A 20,123-nucleotide genomic window follows, 5' to 3' on the forward strand; every position below is an offset into this window, starting at 1 on the left:
ATAATATTGTTTGAAGAGCACCAATCCCTTTTGCAGCAAAACAACCTTACAACATGATGCTGCCACCCCCGTACTTCAGAGGTGGAAGGTGTTCTCAGGCTTGCAAGTGTTCCCTTTTTTTCCTCCAAATGTGACAATGGTCATTATAGGGGAACACTTTAAATTTAGTTTCATCAGCCCATGGGATATTTCTGCAAAAATTAAGATCTTTGGTCTACGCAGCTCAATATTCTGAATTGACTCATCAGAAGCTTACAGAGCTATGCCATCGACAAATGTATTTTTCTGCTTTTTGTTGTTGTTTTGTTTTTAAAAACATTGTGCTCTTAGTGTATATAAAAAAAATCTGAATTTGAGGAAAGTAATGAAATCATACTTACACATTATTCTGGCATTTTAGAAGTATAAATCATTGTTGTTGTCCTAACTCACCTAAAACAGGTAAAGTTGATCCTGATTTAATGTTACACACTGGGAGGGGGGGGGGGGGGGAGACAAGTTATGTGTCTTTCCATATGTTGTACGTAAATATATGGTTTCAACTGTATGTGATCACATACCTTAACATTTGCTGGGATTTTCTGGTGACAAACCCATCAGTTACCTTGCATGCACCGATTATCCAAAGATCTTGACATTAGTGGTGGTAAAGTGCTGAATAAATAACTATCAAATTAAATTACCAGCAACTGAGCTGCGAATTATGTGCTCTCCATTCACTGAGTTTAATTGAAGCATGTCAACATTTTATCTGGTCAGCCTAATGGCCTGTCGAGAGGCTAAAACATTGCCTGGTTAGTGGTGTGTGCATGCATATTCAGTGGACCAGGTCTCACTGATTGAGGCCACTCACTGCCTCCCCAAAGACGGCCTGTACAGGACGTGATTTACATCTTCCAGCGGGTATATGCGCAATCACACGCATGGATTTATGACTTGCATCAGATAAACAGTCAGTAATGTCCATGTTTGCTTCTCTGGGGGATTACATGGGCTGGGATGAATACACCTCTATTGATTAGCCGTAGCGCATTAGAGCACAACTTGCTGTATCGATGATTACAAGCACTCTACAGGGAGACGGAAAAATTGCATTCCTCTTCTGTGTGTCTCAACCACAGGCAGCTGGATAAAAACCACATCGGCTGCATCGAGGATGGAGCCTTCCGAGCTCTAAGAGGCCTGGAAGTACTGTAAGTACCTGATCTGATGCTATTTGGCTAGCTCGATGCCGCCTTATCCCATTATAGCACTTAGCTCAATTAAGACATTTTTTTGTGTTTTGCTTATTACCGTGACTAATACATATGGCGCAGACCTTGTGTAATATTTCAAAATTACCCCCTGTGGGTTTTATAAAGAGGGTTTGCAGCATAAAGCCCCATTAAGCCACAGCTGACAGCAGGGTTCCTCTCCATCACATTAACACCCAGTAACCCACCCACCACCCCACCTCGGCCGACAGGCCATCCAGCCCTGGGCATGCCATCTGACGAGGAGGGGCGCTCCTCCTACCAGCACGTTCCAAAATAACACCCAGGTTAGCCATGCGTGCTGCTATTCAGCATCTAGTTAATCATCTTTTTTTGAAACAAAACATAATTACAAGCCTGTGTTGGCGATCTCCTTCTGAAACAATGTGGACGAACAGCGCAAGGAGCTGGACTAAAGCGCTCCTGACAGCGTTGTTATTCTGATGTCGAAAGAGCGCTGTGTGGGATTAAGGAGGTAATGAAAGGAGCAGAAATACGTGAGCTGCTCGCACAGATTAATTAAAGTATTGATAGTGTTCTGATGGCGGCGGAAAAGGTCAGAGAGGGTTGTTTAGATGGATTTGTGTGGCGGTGGGAGGGGAGATCAGCGAGTGTTGACAGGGGGGGGGGGGAAGCAGGTTGAAAAATGGTGAAGGGTTATTAGGCAGATTGAAATGACCTGATTCTCTGTCTGCAGCTGATGCCCCAGGTTCAATGGAGATGTGTGGAGATGTGTGTGTGTGTGTGTGTGCATGTTACCTTAATGCTTGCGTTTAGGCTTGTAAGAGTGTGTGCATATTTGGCATGCATGGCTGCATGCGCGCGTGGGAGGTGCAAGGGCTTCCCATCTGCGTGAAATGAGGTGGTGTATTCCCAGTGGGCCACAGAGAGACAAAAAAAAGAGAAGCCATAGATCTAATGAGATGTAAAAGAGAAAGGTGGTCTTAACAACTCTGCTGACAATCAAACGTTTTCTCTCCTTTCTTCTCACAGAACGCTGAACAACAACAACATCAGCAGCATCCCCGTCTCCAGCTTCAACCACATGCCCAAACTCCGAACTTTGTGAGTCACAGATGTCCCACTTGAACGATCTCTTTCTTTTTTTGGGAATTATTTAAGCTATAATTACGATCCACACGTCCGCATGCAGACAAAGAGGAGGAAATCAGAATGTAATCTCGGTGGGGGTTGACAGCTCTGTCATTCCGAGCAGTCCTCTCAGCCAAAACCACCGAACGGCACAGAATAATGAGTTCAGCAAAGCCAGGAGCCATTATGTGATCCGTGTCAGGACGAAAACGGGCCTGAACGGACACAAATATCTCATTGTGTGCTGCGATTACCAAATCCGAAATTATGCTCAAATTAAAACAATTATTCCTGCTGACACGCCGAGCCATGACTCTTCTGCCCTTGTGGTGACATTGTGGTCTGCTTCAGTCCCGGTGGGGTAACGTTTTAGGGTTTTCTGTTTCTGCGTGCACCATGTCCATGTGCACGTGGGTTCACAAGTTAGCCTGCGTACACCACCGCACAGCGGCCATAGTTATTATGGAGAGGCGCTGCTTTGCAAGAATGCAGTGTTTGGAGCTCTGGATTTAGAAACGTCGCCTTTTATAGAATGGGCCATTTATAATTGTCCATGTAGCATGTCATTTAGTGTGTTTGCCCCACAGGGATTGGAAGTGATGACTTTAGGGATAGGACAGACACATTTTATGCTACTTTTGTCTTCTGCCAGTGATAGGAATCGTTAACTGATCATAATCTTTGTGGTTGGTTCTTTTTACGTTTTTTTTTTTGTTTTGTTTAACAGCCGTCTTCACTCCAACAACTTAAACTGTGATTGTCACCTGGCCTGGCTGTCGCAGTGGCTCAGACAGAGGCCTACGATTGGTCTGTTCACCCAGTGTGCTTCACCACCAGAGCTAAGAGGACTCAATGTGGCGGAGGTCCAGAAACACGAATTCTCCTGTTCAGGTAAGGCAATTAAAATGCACTTTTATGCATTCAGCTCTGTCATGTAAAGTGTCTTGCAAAAGTGTTCATGCCCTATAAACCTTTTCACATTACTCATCCTAGAACTAAAACTGTTCAACATATTTTATTGAGATTTTGTTGTGTGACAGACAAACACAAAGCATTAAAGAATGGTTGAAGTAGAGTGAAAATTAAACCTGATTTTCCACAAAATGTTATGCAAATAGAAATGTAAGAATAGTGCGTATTTTCAATCAGCACCCTTTACTCTAACACCCCTAAATAAAATCCAGCCCAAGCAATTACCTTCCGAAGCTGGATCTATCTATGTTACATTTCAGTATAAATCTAGACAGTCAAAGGTTACTTTAAGAAAATTAGTAAACAAAATTCATCATGAAGACCAAGGGAGTTTATAGCAGGGTTGGGTTTAAAACAATATTCCATGCTTTGAAGCTTTGCAAGGGTAATGCACATCCTTGTATCCCGGCACAGAAAGAGTATATGGCCCAACTACAAATCTACTTAGACCTAAACTGAAAGACCAGGTTAGCAGGGCATTATTCAGAGAGGAGAAACTGAGAATCTGTTAATGGGACAATGGCTAACGTGGTATTTCTGGAGAAGTTACAAAAAAAAAAAAAAAAACATTGTGAGAGAGCCTATTTGCAGTTTGTGACAGACCATGTTGGAGACAGGTGGAGGAAGGGGTTCTGGTCAGGTGACATTCACAATATTTTGGTGTTACTGCTCATAACGCTGCTCATCACTATGTTTAGTAGTGGCAGCATCATGCTGTGGGAATGCTTGTCTTCAGCAGGGAACCTGGAAGCTGTTCAGAACTGAAGAGAATACAGATGGAGCTAAATACACTGGCAGCCCTGTCAGGAACCTGCAAAAATATTGGAGATTGAAGTGAACGGTTACTTTTCAGCTAACCAACAACCATAAACAGAGAAGCATAGCTGCAATTATGTAGTTAACTGGGTCAGAGCATATTTATCTGTTAAAAATGGCTCAGTAAAAGTTTTAAATCTGTGGCAAAGCCCGGAAGTTTCTGTTCGCATATGTCGTCTATCCAGCTATATTTTTTTTTTAGACACCATGCATAATTTTCCTTTGTCTTCACAGTTTTATGCCCTACTTGATGTTGGTACGTCTCATAAACAGCCCATTAAACTAAATATAAGTTTGCAGTTGTGAAGTGACAAAATGTTAAAAGGAATATAAATACTTTCACTGTGTGTTGCTTTATTTATTATTTGAAAGGTAATGTAAGTTTCTCAGCCTCTCCTGTGACTGATGCGTACGTCAGACTATTCTTGACAAAACAGCAGCTAAAAATAGCGTCTATTCTTTATTTACCTCTCCGTCAGGGCGGCTTTGTGTCAGTGTGTATTCACCTGGCAGCCACCTGACGACTGCTCAGCTCCAGTCCAGCCTCGCAGCTCTCTGCTAGCCAAGGCGTACGTATCCCACTGAGCTGGCAGCGGTGTTAGGAAAATGCCCACACAGCTGGAGCGCAGGCTGCCCAAACTCACAGCAGAACCGCTGCTTCTCATTTTTTTCTGGCTAGTCGCAAAGATTAGGATGATCCTTTTGTGATTTATGTGGCTCCATGAGCTGCGTTTCCTTCTTGCGAAGAGATCACGTGCACGCAGGAGCGCTGCGACGTGTTTTTTGCTTTATCATATCTGGACAATAGAAAAATACTGTGAGAACCGCCACTCCCCACAAGGCCTTCTCGTCCGCACCAGCTGCAAGGGGTGTTTGTGTCTACATGGGTGTGTGTTTGCGGGGGAGTGTACCTCTGAGTGTGTGTTTCTATCTCTCCCTGGGTTGGGATTTTTTTTATTTTTTTCGCAGGCATACGCCGTGACAACACAGATCATTAACTATTCATCGTCCAGGGAAAGAGACTCAGAGCGTGGGACTGTAACCATTCCAAATAGAAAAGTTGGGGTATGGAAAATTTGGAGAAAACTACAGGTTTTACATAACGGTAGCTGAACTTGACATACATACAGGTGATAGGTCACCTAAGAAAGGAAGATTATCTGTGAGAATTAGCAGCAGATTTAGACAAAACACTCAATGCAATACAGTGTATTTCCACATATAAGTGCAGCATTCTGCATCTTTGCAAATACATACTCAGCCAAACACATGCTTTATTTCTTTATTTATTCCTTTCTTTACACGTTGTGACCAGAAGTTGAACTCCCATTGAAGGACTCGTTAGAGACCAACTCGCTGGCACACACTTTGTATTTTTGCACCATTATTATGTGTTTGTCCGTGTATTTAGTCGAAGCTGTGACCACTCAAGGCCACCTGCGGGGGATTTGGGGCAGGGTGGCGCCGTATAAAAGGAAAAGACGAAAAAAGGAGGGAGACGAGAGGCATGAGGTGGGAGAGTGAAAACGGCAGTGCGCTGCTTTTTTCATTCATATAAAAAAATGATGAAATCCTCCCTCAGTCCGAGCAACATGACCCACTCGCTGTCTCGTTGCTGGAGAGCATCACTACCTAGTAAATTCACATTGACAGTAATGAGCAGAGTGGACTGGGACTGAAACTGGAATTTCTTTGACAGATTTTAGCTTTGTTTTTATATTGCTAGCAGCTGTGGGAGCAGATTTTCAAACTACTAAATCGAGATAAGAAATCAGGTTTCACACTAAAATGTGCTGCGAAAAACATTTTGGAGTTAGACTGACTAATTTCGAATCTGTGCTTTATGTTTATATTTCACCAGCTAATAGCAATTTAAGCTGATTCCAATTCCGTTTAAGAACAATTCCTAATATTTAAGACTGTAAAACTGCCCTAACCATTGATCGTTATTACAGTCATCTATCCATCATCTATACCTGCGTATCCGTGCAGGGACACAGGTTGGCTGATGCCTATATCTAGCAATCATTGGGCAAAATGTGGGGTAAACCATGGAGAGGCTGCCCGTCCATCATATTATTACATTAATAGTAATGATACATTTTATTTGAAATTGCCTTTCAGAGCATTCAAGGACGCTGTATAAATCCAACAGAACAACAACAATAAATCACGATAAATAGAAAACATTAAAAACTTACAACCGACGGGCTATTTTAGTGAGTAGGCATTGTTGAAGGCATCCCATAAGCTTATGGAAGGATTTTTCAGAAAGACCAAAGAGAAGATAGTTATATAGGAAGTGACTAGGATGAGAACTGAGGCAGAGTGCAGGGAAAGTGAGGGAGGAAGACGATTAATATTTTATAAATCAAAATTTGCCTTTATGTGTTATTGAAGGTGAAGGATAGAGAGATATCGAGGATGACACCCAGACCGATAACCTGAAGTGAAGGTCCCATCCAAACTGTCCCATCTATCCATTTTCTGACACGCTTATCCATATTGGTGTCACGAGGGGTGCTGGTGCTGATCTCCAGCTGTCAATGGGCGAGAGGCGGGGTACAACCTGGACAGGTCGCCAGTCTGTCGCAGGGCAACACAGAGACAAACAACCATTCACGCACACACTCACACCTAAGGACAATTTAGAGACCAATTAACCGAACAGTTGTGTTTTTGGACTGTGGGAGGAAGCCGGAGTACCCGGAGGGAACCCATGCATGCACAGGGAGAACATGCAAACTCCATGCAGAAAGACCCAGGGTTGGATTTGAGCAAGGACCTTCTTGCCACATGGCAACAGCGCTACCCACTGTGTCACTGTGCAGCCTAGAGAAACTGTCTACTCTGAATAATGCAGATTTGGTTCCTACAAAGAGGCTCTCAGTATTGTCCCTGTTTAGTTTTAAGAAGATGCAGGTGAACTAAGATTTTATTTCCAACAGGTAGGAGGTGAGGGAGGAGGGTGAGAGTACACGATTTGACTCACCAGTGTCATTTGTGACAGAATCCCTCTTTCCACAACATCCCAAAGGTGCTCTGCTGGATTAAGATATTTTGACCACGGAGTACAGTGAACTTATTGTCAGGTTAAGAAACCGCATTCAGATGATTTGAGCTTTGTAATGAAGTGCTTTGTCCAGGTAAAAGTAGTCATCAGTAGAGACTGTGGTCATAGAGGGTTGGAGATGATCAGCAACAGTGACCAGGTATGGTGTTTAAACAATGTTCAACTGGTACTAAAAACCTGAAGTGTGCCAAGAAAATACCCTCTACACCCTTACACTGCCACATCCACCTGAACTGTTGATACTATACTATAAGTCACTGTGGATTCATGCTTTAATGTTGTTTATACCAGTTTCTGAACCTACCATCAGACCAGGCAATGTTTTTCCTGTCAACTATCAATCAATTTTGGTGATTCTGTGTAAATTGTAGCTTTAGTTTTCTGTTCTTACCTGACAATAGTGACACCTGGTGTGGTCTTTTACTGCTCAAGCCTATCTGCTGGAAGTGTTGTATGTTGGACCTGAGATGGTATCCTGAACACCCTGGTTTTACCGATTGGTTGTTTCAGCCAGTTTTCTCTTTCTAATGCCAGTTCTCCTCTGACCTCTGACATCAACAGGGCATTTTTGTCTTCAACCACCGCACGCTGGATATTTTCTCTGTTCTGGACCTGAGAGATGGTTGTGGGTAGAAAACCCAGCAGATCAAATAGCCTGTCAGGCACCAACCTCCACGTCACGATCAGAACTATTTATTTCCCCTTTCTTGCTCATTCTGATGGTTGGCTCAAACTTCAGCAAGTCCTTTTTATCAGGTCTAGATGCCCAGGCTTTGAGTTGCTGTTGATGTGATTTGCTATTTGTGTTACAAATCAATTGATCAGGGTTACCTAATAAAGTGTGCAGCAGGGTTTTTATTATCTATGTCTCTCTATATTTGAGAGAGCAGTCACTGTAGAACAGGTCTTTATTAGTTTGAAACAAAGACTCTCTTCACTACCCTTGATATTCACCAGTAAAAAAAGCTCCTCGTGTTAACTTAAGGTTATATGATAGAAAATTAATGGCTGTTGCTCCAGGGTAGTAACAAAAGAAATAAAAATAGTGTGTTTGAATTGAGTACTTGGTAATAAATCATTTCAAGGCTCTTCTAAAGGAAATGGAGAAGAAATGGCCCGCTAAAAGGGTGAGGCGAAACAGATGGTAAGAAGCAAAAAATAATATCTGAAAATGATGAGAAGAATGAGGCGGAGTAGGTTAAATGTGTAGCCTTCAGAGCAAATGGATGAAGGGTGAAAGGGTGCTCTAAGAGTGAGGTGGGAAATTGGGGTGCTAAACAGAGTGAGGAAGAGATGATGAAAAGGAAACCCTAGTGGAAAAACGACTGATTAAAAATAAAGAAAATGGGACATGGATAGAGGGGGGGAAATAATGTGGAAATGGCACTGAGAAAATAGGGGAGGAGCGAACATGAAACAGCCCCAGCTCCAGTTTACCTGTCAGTGAGCTGTCATTGTTAAGGCCGCTCCAGCTGTGCTCTGCACTCTCCCTGATCCCAGGCCTGTCAGATATGCCATGTTAGATAAGAAAGGAGTTTTTCTCTGCCCGACACCCGATCCTAGATCTGTCAAACCTTTGCCATCCCAGATCATCCAGCATCAGATCACTTGTTTCTGTGTTGATTCACACCCTTGAGATGCTATTTTTCACCTGATTCCTGCGTCTGACTGTGGTAAGGATTCTCCTGATAGATGACGCCTGGTCGTAAATGTTCCCTGTTAAAATTAAATAGTCCAGTGGCTAAAATAGACATTTCATGGTACTCTATGACGCTTGTTTCTATGTTTGGGGAGCGTCGTTTTGACCTTGTTACTTTTTCTTTTACCAACTTTTGCCATAATTCACATTTTATCCTCCCTCTAAAAAAAAAACATTCCTTTTGCTCTCACCATCATTTTCCAACACAAGCTCAGTGAAAGATGGGAAGCTGATTAAATATTCATGGTCTGAAACTCAGATTAGTAATGCCATGTAAATGAAGCTATTTAAGAAGTCTGTTTTATTTATTTTATCTGGGTTAGACTTTTATGCTCACATTCTGTGCATTCACAGCAGAAAACGCTGCACTGTCAGTGCAGACGGTGGTTCTCCACCACACCGCTGACATTGTTGTAGGTATTTGAACAGGTATCTGGAGACAGCGTGATGAGCCGTGTGCTCTGTATGCAAATGAAAAAGTTGAAGTGTTTTTGAACGAATGGAAGTAAGAAGATGGGGGTGGGGGGGGGGGGTGGTTGTGGAAAAGCTGAATCTGCAGAATGGCATCAGTTCCTCGTGGAGAACAAGGCAGACTCCGGAGAAGGAGTTTGAGAAGAGATCAATGGATATTATTGGGAGGCCTTCGCTTGTCACTCCAGCTTCGCTCTCCTTTGATATGTAACCTAGTTTCTTTCCCATTGATTCGCAAAGATATTACCACTTTACAATGAATTCAAATACGGCAAGTTTCCTTTGCTTTCGTCCGTGTGAGGGAATAGTTGAAATGTGCATTTGCATTTTTGCAATTCGGCCTAAAAAGCACAAAAAAAAAAAAGACAAGAAAACATGGAAAACAACTTTGGAGAAAAAACTGTTTCTAGAATCTCTTAACGACGGAGCTCATTCGTTGGAGCAGGGTGTTATTTTTGTGGCTCCAGTGTAAACTGCGTAACATGCTCAGAAATGAGTGCAATCTATTTTGGTCACAAACAGCTTCACTTCATTAGTGTTGTGTCAGTATGAGTGAAATAGGCTATAGTACAGTTATATAAAAATACTGAGCAGAAATATTCAGTGCCTTAGAAAAATATTCACACCCTCAGTGCATTTTCATAATATTTTTTTACATTACATTGAGGAACTTAATTATGTTTTATTGGGATATTCTGTGATAGACCAACACAAAGCAGTGCATGTGGGGGAAAGGAATAGTTTCCAAATCTTTTTTGCTAGTAAGTAAGTACTTCTTTTGCCAATTCTTCTTGGAAAATGCTTTGAACTGATTGTGAACCTCAGCTTCAAGTCTTTACCAGCCTCTAATGGGTCTTCTTCCAGGATTGCTCTTTATTAAGGCCCAGCCATCTTCCCTTTAACTCTAACCAACCTCCCGGTACCTGCTGAAGAATCTCATCCTCACAGCATGATACTACCACCACCATATTCTACTATGGGGGTGCACCACACAGTGATTTGCATGAGACCAAAACGTTTGTCTCATTCAATCAGAGTATTTTCCTCCTTGCTGTGTCCTCCAAACTTTAAAAATGTCTTCTTATGACTTTCTTACCATAATGGGTTTCCTCTGACATGCCTGACTTAGAATTTTCATGTGGAGGAGGTTTTGCCATCCAAGCAATGAAGTTGTTTGCACTGGAATTGCTTTTGGGTGTCTTAAGATGTTGGACACAGAGGCATTCTACACTTTTAAGCTTTTCAAATACATAAATAAAGCATGTATTATTTTCTTTCCACGTGATAAATCTCCTATCGTGTAAACATCGAACCAAGCAGATTTCCATGAGTTTGTTTATAAGTGAGGAGATAAAGTCCAAAAGAGAGATCAATTAAGAGTGGTGGAGCTTCTGTCGTGCTGTGGTTCCATTTCGCTTCCTTTTTTACTTTCATGAAAATGTGCTGTCATGTAAGTAATAAAATGAATGCCTTTTAAAATTACTTTCTATAAACTTTCTTTCCCATTTGTTTCTCTGCAGGGCATCAGGAGTCTTCCAGCCTGCAGCCGTGCAGCATTGGCGGAGGCTCATGTCCCGCCATGTGCACCTGCAGTAACAACATCGTGGACTGCAGAGGGAAAGGTCTCACTGCTATTCCAGCCAATCTGCCGGACAGCATGTCAGAAATGTGAGAAAAACGTACACATGCCCAGCATATGTTTGAGCTGCGGATGTCAGGAATCTACAGATAAATAAATTTCATGTTCCAAACTTTGTGCATTTGGCACGTTGTTTGGGCTCATGTGAGGCTTACATGGCATGATAATTTGAATAATGTTATATGCCTCTGGTATTTGTTAATATTTCGTTTTTCAGCAAGTTTCACAGGACATCCGTCTCATGTGTGGAGAAGGATATTCACTAAGAAACCTTAGACTGAGATCACATGCCGTTATCAGCTCAGCCTGCTGTGAACTGCATGCAAACCCTTTGCTAACATCCCTCCGTCAGTTTATCAGTCCTCCAGCATCTGTCTGGGCATTAACTGTTCACGGCCCAAATGCTGTAGTGTAATTCCCAGGAATGCATGGCTAAACTTTTCAAATAAGTCATTTTACTCCCTTTATCAGAGATTTCATGCCACTGGCACAGTGGAAGTCTCCCACAACCCTGCGATTTGTGCGCGGTGAGAAAAAGGCGAATGTATCCGGACGAAGCCAGCCATCATGTTGCATGTTCTTCTGGGGAGCAGTTTCTAGGTCTCTCCCTCCCCATGAGGGTGTGTTTATAAATAATCAGGTAGCGTGAAAGTCACTGATCCCATGTTCCCCAACAACCCTGACCCATTTCTGCTGCACTGGTGTGCTAAATTTCATCATTTAGAGTATATGTCCACAGCTCTGTTGGTTCCCATCAGATAGGCTGACCTTCCAGCCATACCAGTATAGTTAAGATTATATAAAGGTATTCACAACGACTGCATTTTGATTCCTAGGATCCAAACACATTTTCTCTAGTCGTTATTTAGAGGCTACAGAAGACCTGAGAACAATTTTGTACAAAGTGAGCCACAAAGACAAAAAAAAAAAAACACACACCTGTTCTTCCATTTCACAATTCTATAATTTTAATGCTTCTGCAAGACATTGCACATCAGTGTTTTCGATGAGCACAGTGACCAACGAGCATCGCTAATGGGAGAACAGGGAGACAGTTGAAAGATGAATTTACCATGCATGCATTTTATAGAGAGTGGAACCTCTCTGCACAGCAGATGAGCACTGACATTTTAAAACTTTCCCTACCCTTCACATGTAATTGGTGCTTAAATCTGCCCTGCGTATAAACCTTTCACTGTTCTGATTTATCTTTTACAAGAGAAGCACTCATATCATGTGCATTCCTCCTGTCCTGCCCGTCAGAGCCTTTACCTTAGAGCCCAAATTCCCAGGATCTTTTTTCTTCTTCTTTGTTTCACTCTTTATTTTTCCTCCTCTCTGCATTTCTCTATCTTTTCAGATTTTTTCCCCCCCCCCTCCAACCTACCAAATCTCTACGGGCAAGTTTACTGAGATATATTCAGAGTGAAAATAAATTAAAATGGAGAGTGTTAGGGTGGGTCGGTTCAGTAACTCAGTGCAGCAGGTTGGATCTGTGCTTGAAGTTCATTATAAAATCAGCTTCAGTTACAGCCTGGCAGGTCGCTGCATATCGAGCCTGGCCTAATGCCTCGTTAATGAGCCACTCACAAAGTCTCGTATGCACAAAAGACGCGTGCATGCTGCTCTCATTATGTATAAATCCAAAAAAATCGCTATCCCCCCCCACCACCGCCCGTACCCTAATGAGTGCTGCGTTTATGGCTCTCAGGTTTAGAGCTGCTTTCTGTATTCTTTCTCTTGTGAAACGAGATCTGGTTAGCCTAAACACCACCACAGCGGATTATTATGCATCATAGTCTCTGTTTGCACTGACAAGCCCCGCCATAAAACTTTCCCCTTGCCTTTTATCTGCACTGCTGTGGTCCTGCATTCATCTCTGACTCCTGCACACACTAGTTGAATACCCAGAGGCGTAATGTGTTTCCCTATAATGAAAACCCTGCTCGGGTCCTGATGAAAAGGATGAGGGGCATTGATTGGATTGACGCAAACACCAACTCGCAGGCAGAAACACACATGCTCAGGCTGACAAATTGGACAAGAACGATTGATTTTCTTTCTGTGGGCGACTTTGGGAGATTGTTTCTTTTTTTCCCCCCCGCTTTTCCAAATGGAAAAAAAAAGGCGCTTCTTTGTTGATTGCGAGGATTAAGACGCTTGCTTATATCGATCTGCAAAGAGCAACAATGGGCTAAAACATTAAGTGAGGATGTGGGACTCGACTGGCTGTTCTGTACGCTAACACGCCCAGAATACCACGGCACATCGGGACATACGTGCACCAACAAAGAAACGCGTTTGTGCAGAGTGCCAGACTGGTTTGGACCAGTTAGACAGACTGGTTGATGAGAGAAGGCGCTAAACCCACTTGGCCTAGCACTCTGCCGCATGGTGAGGGCAGAAGAACCACAGTGCTGTCACTCCACTCATACTGGGACAGCCAGACGAAAACAGAACGGGGGAGCGTGTCCGCCGCAGGAATCTGTGGTATAGAGTCGTCGTTATCCGAGGAATGCCAATTGCGCTCCCATATCGCTGCATAGGCGCGGGGCCGCTCTTTTGAAGGAGGACGAGTCCTGATTGAAAAATGTTGGAGGCTCAAATCTGCTAAATGACTGTGGCCAGAGTCTAACAAAACATTTATCCCCCCCATGAGTAGACATAAACAAAGCAATCCAAGGGGCCTGAGAGGCGTGTAGTTAAATCTCGAAATTACTAATTAAATCATGTGGAAACGTTTCTGTGCCAAGACGCTGAACACTGAAGAAGCCGGCGGTTAACTCTGTTTCCAGCCTTACTGAAGATTTCAGAATATTTCCCTTTTTTTTTTTCCTGTGGCGACAAATAGCAGCCTAATGATGTTTAGATGCCTTAGTGGCCGTGGGGCCACCGCAGCTCACGCAGGCCCATGTGCTCCTGGTCTGAAGCCAGTTCCCCCTGCAGGAAGGCGCAGCGCTAGAACAGGCCAGACAGGCCTGCAGCTGGCTTCCTCTGGGCCCTGCTAAGCCCCGGTAAGGACAGTTTTAAAAGCTGTGAACTGACCTGCAGATAAACAGTCCTCTGCCAGCTACAGCGGGGATTTGTTCCCGGGGCTGAGCTGGGTCCTGCGTAGCAGCCCGAAACAACACATGCATGCCCACGCTAATGGGGGTTTTAGGGGATTCTGTTTCTGCGGGACCATCTGACGGCGATTAGAGGCCGTTAGCTAACCTCTCTTCTTGACGGCCGAGCGTGTGTTTGTCTGTGTATTCATTTTTTTGCGCTCTGACAGTTGTTTTTACGGTGAGCTTTGTCAAACTCCGTGCGTGTCAACTTCTCCCGGGGATCCCAGGAAAAAAAAAAAAAAAGTAAACTCGAAGAGGTAATATTTTACCTCGCTGCAAAGATTTCAGCGGACGCTTTGCAAACACCCAGAGGATAACAGCGCCGTTCACATGAACAAGTGAGATCATTATTGATTTCATGAGCTCATGCGCGCTGGAAACTGCAAATGTTAAATCAGGAAGAAATACGTCTTATAGCATTAACACCCTCACGCAAAACGAGATTGAGCCACCCCCCCCTTTCCAGTCGTTTTCCACATCACTTTAGTGTTCAGTATGTTTATTGGTTCTGTGGCTGTTATGACTCCAGTGTGCCTGGACCTGTTACAACGGCGAAATAGATCTCCAATAATATAATCAGCCCAATCACCGAGGGTCAGAGGTGATTACTCAGCTCCGTTGCCATGGAGAACGCTATTGTTTGGTTAACTAATTGTGTCACCTCTCTTCTCTTCTCCCCTTCCAGACGTCTGGAGCAGAACGGGATTAAGTCTGTGCCTCCCGGAGCCTTCTCCCCCTACAAGAAACTGCGCAGGATGTAAGTACAACCGAGCGTTCCTCTCAGGGTTGAATAGATGGGGAAACGGACTCTGGAGGCTGGAAAAAGAAGCAAAAAATTGGCAGTCCTCTCATCCCACTTCCAAGGACCACGCACTATTTATTTTGTCTGCGCCTTGAGAACGTAGTCGTGTTCTCAGGCTCGGAGTGGCGTGGAGAGCTAGCGGCAATCATACATGTGCATAATAGCAGCTCTCATTTTTCATCGCTGCCCGCCGGTATTCCCCTGGCTAGCATCGGGTCCGCGCTGCCTGTCCCCGGCTGGGAGGATGATGAGGGGACGGAGGGAGCGCTGGAATGAGGGCTGAAACCTCGCTCCCTCTCCGTGAGTGAACAGTGACAAGTTGGTGGTTGAGCCAGCTGTCCGGTCACCTTGCCAGCCAACGTCAAGCCAGCCAAACCTCCAACACCGCGAGGGCTGACTTACATACCAGCAGGGAGACGGAGGAAGTGGAAGGTCGGGGAGTTTCTCTGCCCTTTTTTAAAAGATTCCTCGTGATTTTATAGTTCAACTCCAGGGACAGATACAGGATGAGATCAGGTGAATGAAGTCCAAGAGACAGTTAGCAGCGACTCAAATTTTATTGTAGGTGCGGGGAAACGTCAAAGGAAAGTTTTCCCAGGTCAAACGGAAATGGGGCTACGGCGAATTTCTCGGTTGGTAATATTTTAAGCAAACCCTAAAGGAACACAAACCAAACATCCTTAATAGTTTATGTCGTAAAAGCAGCATAAAAACCTTCCACTTTTTTTGACTTTTGTCAGCTTACGACCACAAGCTCCGATATAATTTATTGTTTCTGTATGTGACGGACCTCCACAGCGTGTGACATAGTTGTGAACTGAAAGGAAAAGAATATGTTTTTTCACCCAAATAGACTATGCAAACAACTACCTTGGGAAGTCACTAAATTAGTTAATAGAGCTCTTATCCAGCTGTTTGGTGAGAGTTTGTTTGAACGTTACTGAAGAAATAACGTCTTAAGGAACACAGCTCAGTGGTCGGGGACAGGGTGTTTAAAGCTGTGTTAGCTAATATACAAATATATTGAGTTTTGACAAGTATGGCTCAACTTTAAACCTACTAAGACATAGCCGTCCACCTAAACAGACAGGCTGAAAGAGCAGAGTGTTGATAAGTGAAGCAGCCAAGAGGGCCATGGGAACTTTGGAGGAGCTATAGAGATCAACGGCTCAGGTGGAGGAATCTGACGAAGCAACAGTTTTAGAAACATAGCTAAACATTTCAGTCCATAGATACCTAAGGCTGGTGGATACATGCAACACCAGACTTGCAGCTGTAACTGTAGTAAACTGGTGCTTCACAAGAAGAAATACTTTTGAGCATCACACTTCTCCAGACTTTTATTTGCAAAAAAAAAATTATATATTGAAAACTATATAATCCTTTCCATTCACGTCACAACTATGCAGTATTTGCGCGGGTCTACGTAAACGTTTTAATGAAAGTTGTCACAAAGTTTGTGCTTTTAACAAGACGAGAGAAGATTTGGGTCGCCGTTTGCAGCTAGATGTCCCCGCCTCCTACGCACCGGAAGGGTCGTTCTGCATTTGAAATTTCACTACATTTCAAAAACATGCTGCTGTTTTCTTTTAAACTCTGCGCCGCCTGAGAATGACAAGGACCGTTATACGTTCTGGTAAACTGGAAACTACCAAAGAGTCGAAACTGAGATCCCATTAGGAGTTTCCTAACTTTATAGATATTTGCAAAGAATATTCTATTAATACATGTACCGAACATTCTTACTCTCAACGGCTTGTAAGGCAAAAGGTAAATATTTTTCAGACCTACCGAAACCTGAGCCAGCGTTTATCAGAACTGGTGTTAACCAAACAAAGATGACCTGCTGCTGCTGTTAGAGCTGTTGATTCTGTATTTTACATTGTATGTCTGCTATGTGTGTGTGTTGTATCAGCTAACTATGCACACTTAGTGACTGTGTCCAACACGCTCAGTAAACACGTACATCGCGATGAACATACTCACACTGTTGAGTCAGTCTCAGTAGAAGGGTAATGTATTTAGTGAAAATATGGGAAACTGTTCATATCATAGGGGAAAATGTGATATTTAAAGGGTTTATTCAAGATGGTATATGCATTCTCATTTCTTAATTGGAGCGTCGACTGACTTTCGCGTCAGTAAAGCCACCCACCCACATTTTCTTCCGCCTTGCCACAACTTGAATGACCCACACATGAACCACTCATTGAGACAGGGATGCTAAAAGAGCCCTCACACGCCGTCACATACACAAACACTTCAGTGTCTGAGTTTACAGACACACACCGTTGCATATGTTGGCCCAGAATCTTCGATTTCATTTCCAGGAAACCTCAGCACTTGCAAGAAGACAAATGGCTCCTTATTTAACTGTTACCCCCAAATGAGCGAATATCCCTCCTCCTAACCACACGATGATTTTCCTTCAAAGGTATCAAGTCGACTGGAGTTGAGTCTACATAGCCCATTAAGTCTCTTTCTCCATATGTCTTTCTCTCTCTCTGTCCCACTGTTCGTCGTTTACTTTTGCGTTTACTCGCACAGACAGACGCACACATCAGCTCATGGGCGCAGAGGCTTAGTGGTTATCCTGTGGTGAGAAGCCTGTGGATCCTATTAAAATTGGTGATGTTCCGAGGCAGTCTGCTGTATCTCGCTTTGGATTCCAGCCTTGCATCACATTCTTACACACCGCAGTGGAAGATTTGGTTCCTAGGCCACAAATAATGCAATTAGATGTTTAGACTGGCTGCGAGGTTTTAATGTCAGAGCGGTGCCGTAAAGAGGACTGGCACCTATGTTCATCCAGTTTGTGCTTAAGGATCTGACAACCTTGCTATGAGGGTAAAAAAACTGTGTCAACCGTTCCTCTGCAAAAACAAACTTTAGTTCTGTGTCTGATACTCTTGTTTTTCTACACAGAGACCTGAGCAACAACCAGATCTCAGAGATAGCGCCTGACGCCTTCCAGGGACTGCGATCTCTTAACTCTCTGTAAGTGGTCCAAAGCTGAGCTGGAGCACAAAAAGTTGCCTGATGGTAGTTTGCTGTGTCTAAAACGCATGCCCTGAATTCTCAGCGTGCTTTACGGAAACAAGATCACCGACCTGCCGAAGGGTGTGTTTGACGGCCTCTACTCTTTGCAACTGCTGTGAGTCCAACTCCTGCACACTCTGCTGATACTCTCCAGACACGCCGAATACCGTTCCCGACTTTCAAATAAATTTAGTTTGGATCTTTGCGAGTATATTTGGAGATATTTTTTGACGAGCGCCTTCTCCTCCTTCTGTTCTTCCAGGCTGCTGAATGCCAATAAGATTCACTGCGTCCGTGCCAACGCCTTCCAGGATCTGCAGAATCTCTCCCTGCTATCGCTGTACGATAACAAGATCCAAACCCTCGCCAAGGGCACCTTCACTTCCCTGCGAGCAATACAAACCCTGTGAGTCAAAACACGAACAGATTTACTCACTCTGACACACACGCTCAGCCCTTCACCATAAAACGCGAGCCAACTCAGGAGGCGTTTATTTACAGGTCTGTGTAATAACAGAAATGGTATCACGCAGTGGAAAGGGAGAATTATTTATCTTCTCTGCGAGCACACTCTGAAAGCTGGAAATCAACATCCTCATAAGTCTTTTACTGAATCCTCCGTGACGTCGTAGGGCAGGTTTAGGGTGCCTTGCTATTCCCCTTGAAATTGTGTAGTCATTTTGTCACAAAACAACTATAACCCTAAGCATACTTCGTTTTTTTTTAGGTAATAGAACAATACAAAGTAGAACTACAGAGAAAAAAATAGAAAAGAAAAAAAGAAAACCATTTTTTTTAAACTATTAAAAATCAGAAAATTGTTATGTACATTTTTATTCAACCTCACTGGGTCGACGCTTTGTAGACGCACCTGTCGCTGCAGGTAGAGCTAGCTTGGACCACATGCTGATGTGATTTCTGTTTAATCAAGCTGCTGTGTGCTCATTCTCATTCTCATTCTCCACCAGGCACCTGGCGCAGAACCCGTTTATTTGTGACTGTAATCTGAAGTGGCTGGCAGACTACCTGCGCTCCAACCCAATCGAGACCAGCGGCGCCCGCTGCGCCAGCCCACGCCGCCTCGCCAACAAACGCATCGGACAAATCAAGAGCAAGAAGTTCCGCTGCTCCGGTAGGCTCCCGGCTGTGTTCCCAACTGTGCCGTTTGTCTGTGTTTGTGACGTTCTCTGCCTCTCCGACGGGTTCTGTTGTTTTATTCCACTTGTCTCCTCTGCCTTCACTCTGTGACTACAGCAACTTGAACCTCTGTGTTGTTTCCTCTCTAGTGTAGGTATTTCTTTAATGAACGTTGTTTGTAAAATGGTCAGTCAGAGCTACCAAGGCCTGTGCTGGTACTCCTCGATCATTCCCCTCCTCCAGACTGACTTTATGCCGACAGGAGTGGGATCATTTCTGTTCACTGCTGCTATATCTCCAGAATAAAGGTCTGGTTTTACATCCAGACCGCAGAGAGATGAGATCAGTACAAGAGGGGTTTAGGTGCTAAAGTTTTTGTTTCTGCCCATCATCCACATTTTTTTTTTTTCCTTTTTAGTACCAGTCTCTCATTCCCTTTTCACTGCTGTCTGGTCACCAGGCTCAGGTTTCCTTCATTTTCCTTCCATCTTCCTGACTACCCCCACCTTGTGCCCACTATTGTATTTATGCACTGTACTGTGCTGTCTGGCACCATGCACCGCTGGGATTTAACACTTTTTCATAGCCTTGTTTGTTTGGCTAGACCCGAAGAAAAAGGGATTCCATGTATTGCTTTGGACTGCGCCCTCCTTTTGACGGTGTCCTGTCTTTCATGCGCCTTTCTTTCTAGCTATCTCTTTTTTTCCCTTCATTTCCCTCTTCCTTAGCAACAGAAAAATATTTACCACCATTGTACTTTGTCACTGTTCTTCTCCATATTGCCATGAACAGAGACAGTCACTGGCTTCTCTGTTTGATCATGTGCCGTCATATATATATATATATATATATATATATATACATACATACATACAGTATATATATGACTTTTTTGTTTGATGCATAGCGGTGACACGGCTATGCACAGCTGACCAACCTCACTGACATCCGTCCCTCTGTTTTTCCTCCATCACAGCCAAAGAGCAGTACGTCATCCCAGGTGAGTGGCTTGTAAATTTTCAC

The 20,123-nt window shown here is 43.6% G+C and overlaps 1 protein-coding gene across 4 annotated transcripts in view; it reads left to right on the forward strand.

Annotated features, from left to right (window-relative positions):
• slit1a (slit homolog 1a (Drosophila)) overlaps positions 1-20,123 on the forward strand; it is a 110,255-nt gene that overhangs the window by 64,255 nt on the left and 25,877 nt on the right. For 2 of the 4 annotated variants that reach the window (XM_012880471.3, XM_012880473.3), the window contains exons 6-15: positions 1,122-1,193; positions 2,247-2,318; positions 3,073-3,236; positions 10,897-11,044; positions 14,808-14,879; positions 17,850-17,921; positions 18,007-18,078; positions 18,226-18,369; positions 18,932-19,095; positions 20,077-20,100. In XM_012880471.3, coding sequence (XP_012735925.2) covers positions 1,122-1,193; positions 2,247-2,318; positions 3,073-3,236; positions 10,897-11,044; positions 14,808-14,879; positions 17,850-17,921; positions 18,007-18,078; positions 18,226-18,369; positions 18,932-19,095; positions 20,077-20,100 — 1,004 coding nt within the window. The remainder of the gene's footprint in view (positions 1-1,121; positions 1,194-2,246; positions 2,319-3,072; positions 3,237-10,896; positions 11,045-14,807; positions 14,880-17,849; positions 17,922-18,006; positions 18,079-18,225; positions 18,370-18,931; positions 19,096-20,076; positions 20,101-20,123) is intronic. The other 2 variants (XM_036126791.1, XM_036126793.1) reach the window with 1 other exon arrangement.

Source organism: Fundulus heteroclitus, chromosome 22, assembly GCF_011125445.2.
Source record: "Fundulus heteroclitus isolate FHET01 chromosome 22, MU-UCD_Fhet_4.1, whole genome shotgun sequence".
Lineage (NCBI taxonomy): Eukaryota > Metazoa > Chordata > Actinopteri > Cyprinodontiformes > Fundulidae > Fundulus > Fundulus heteroclitus.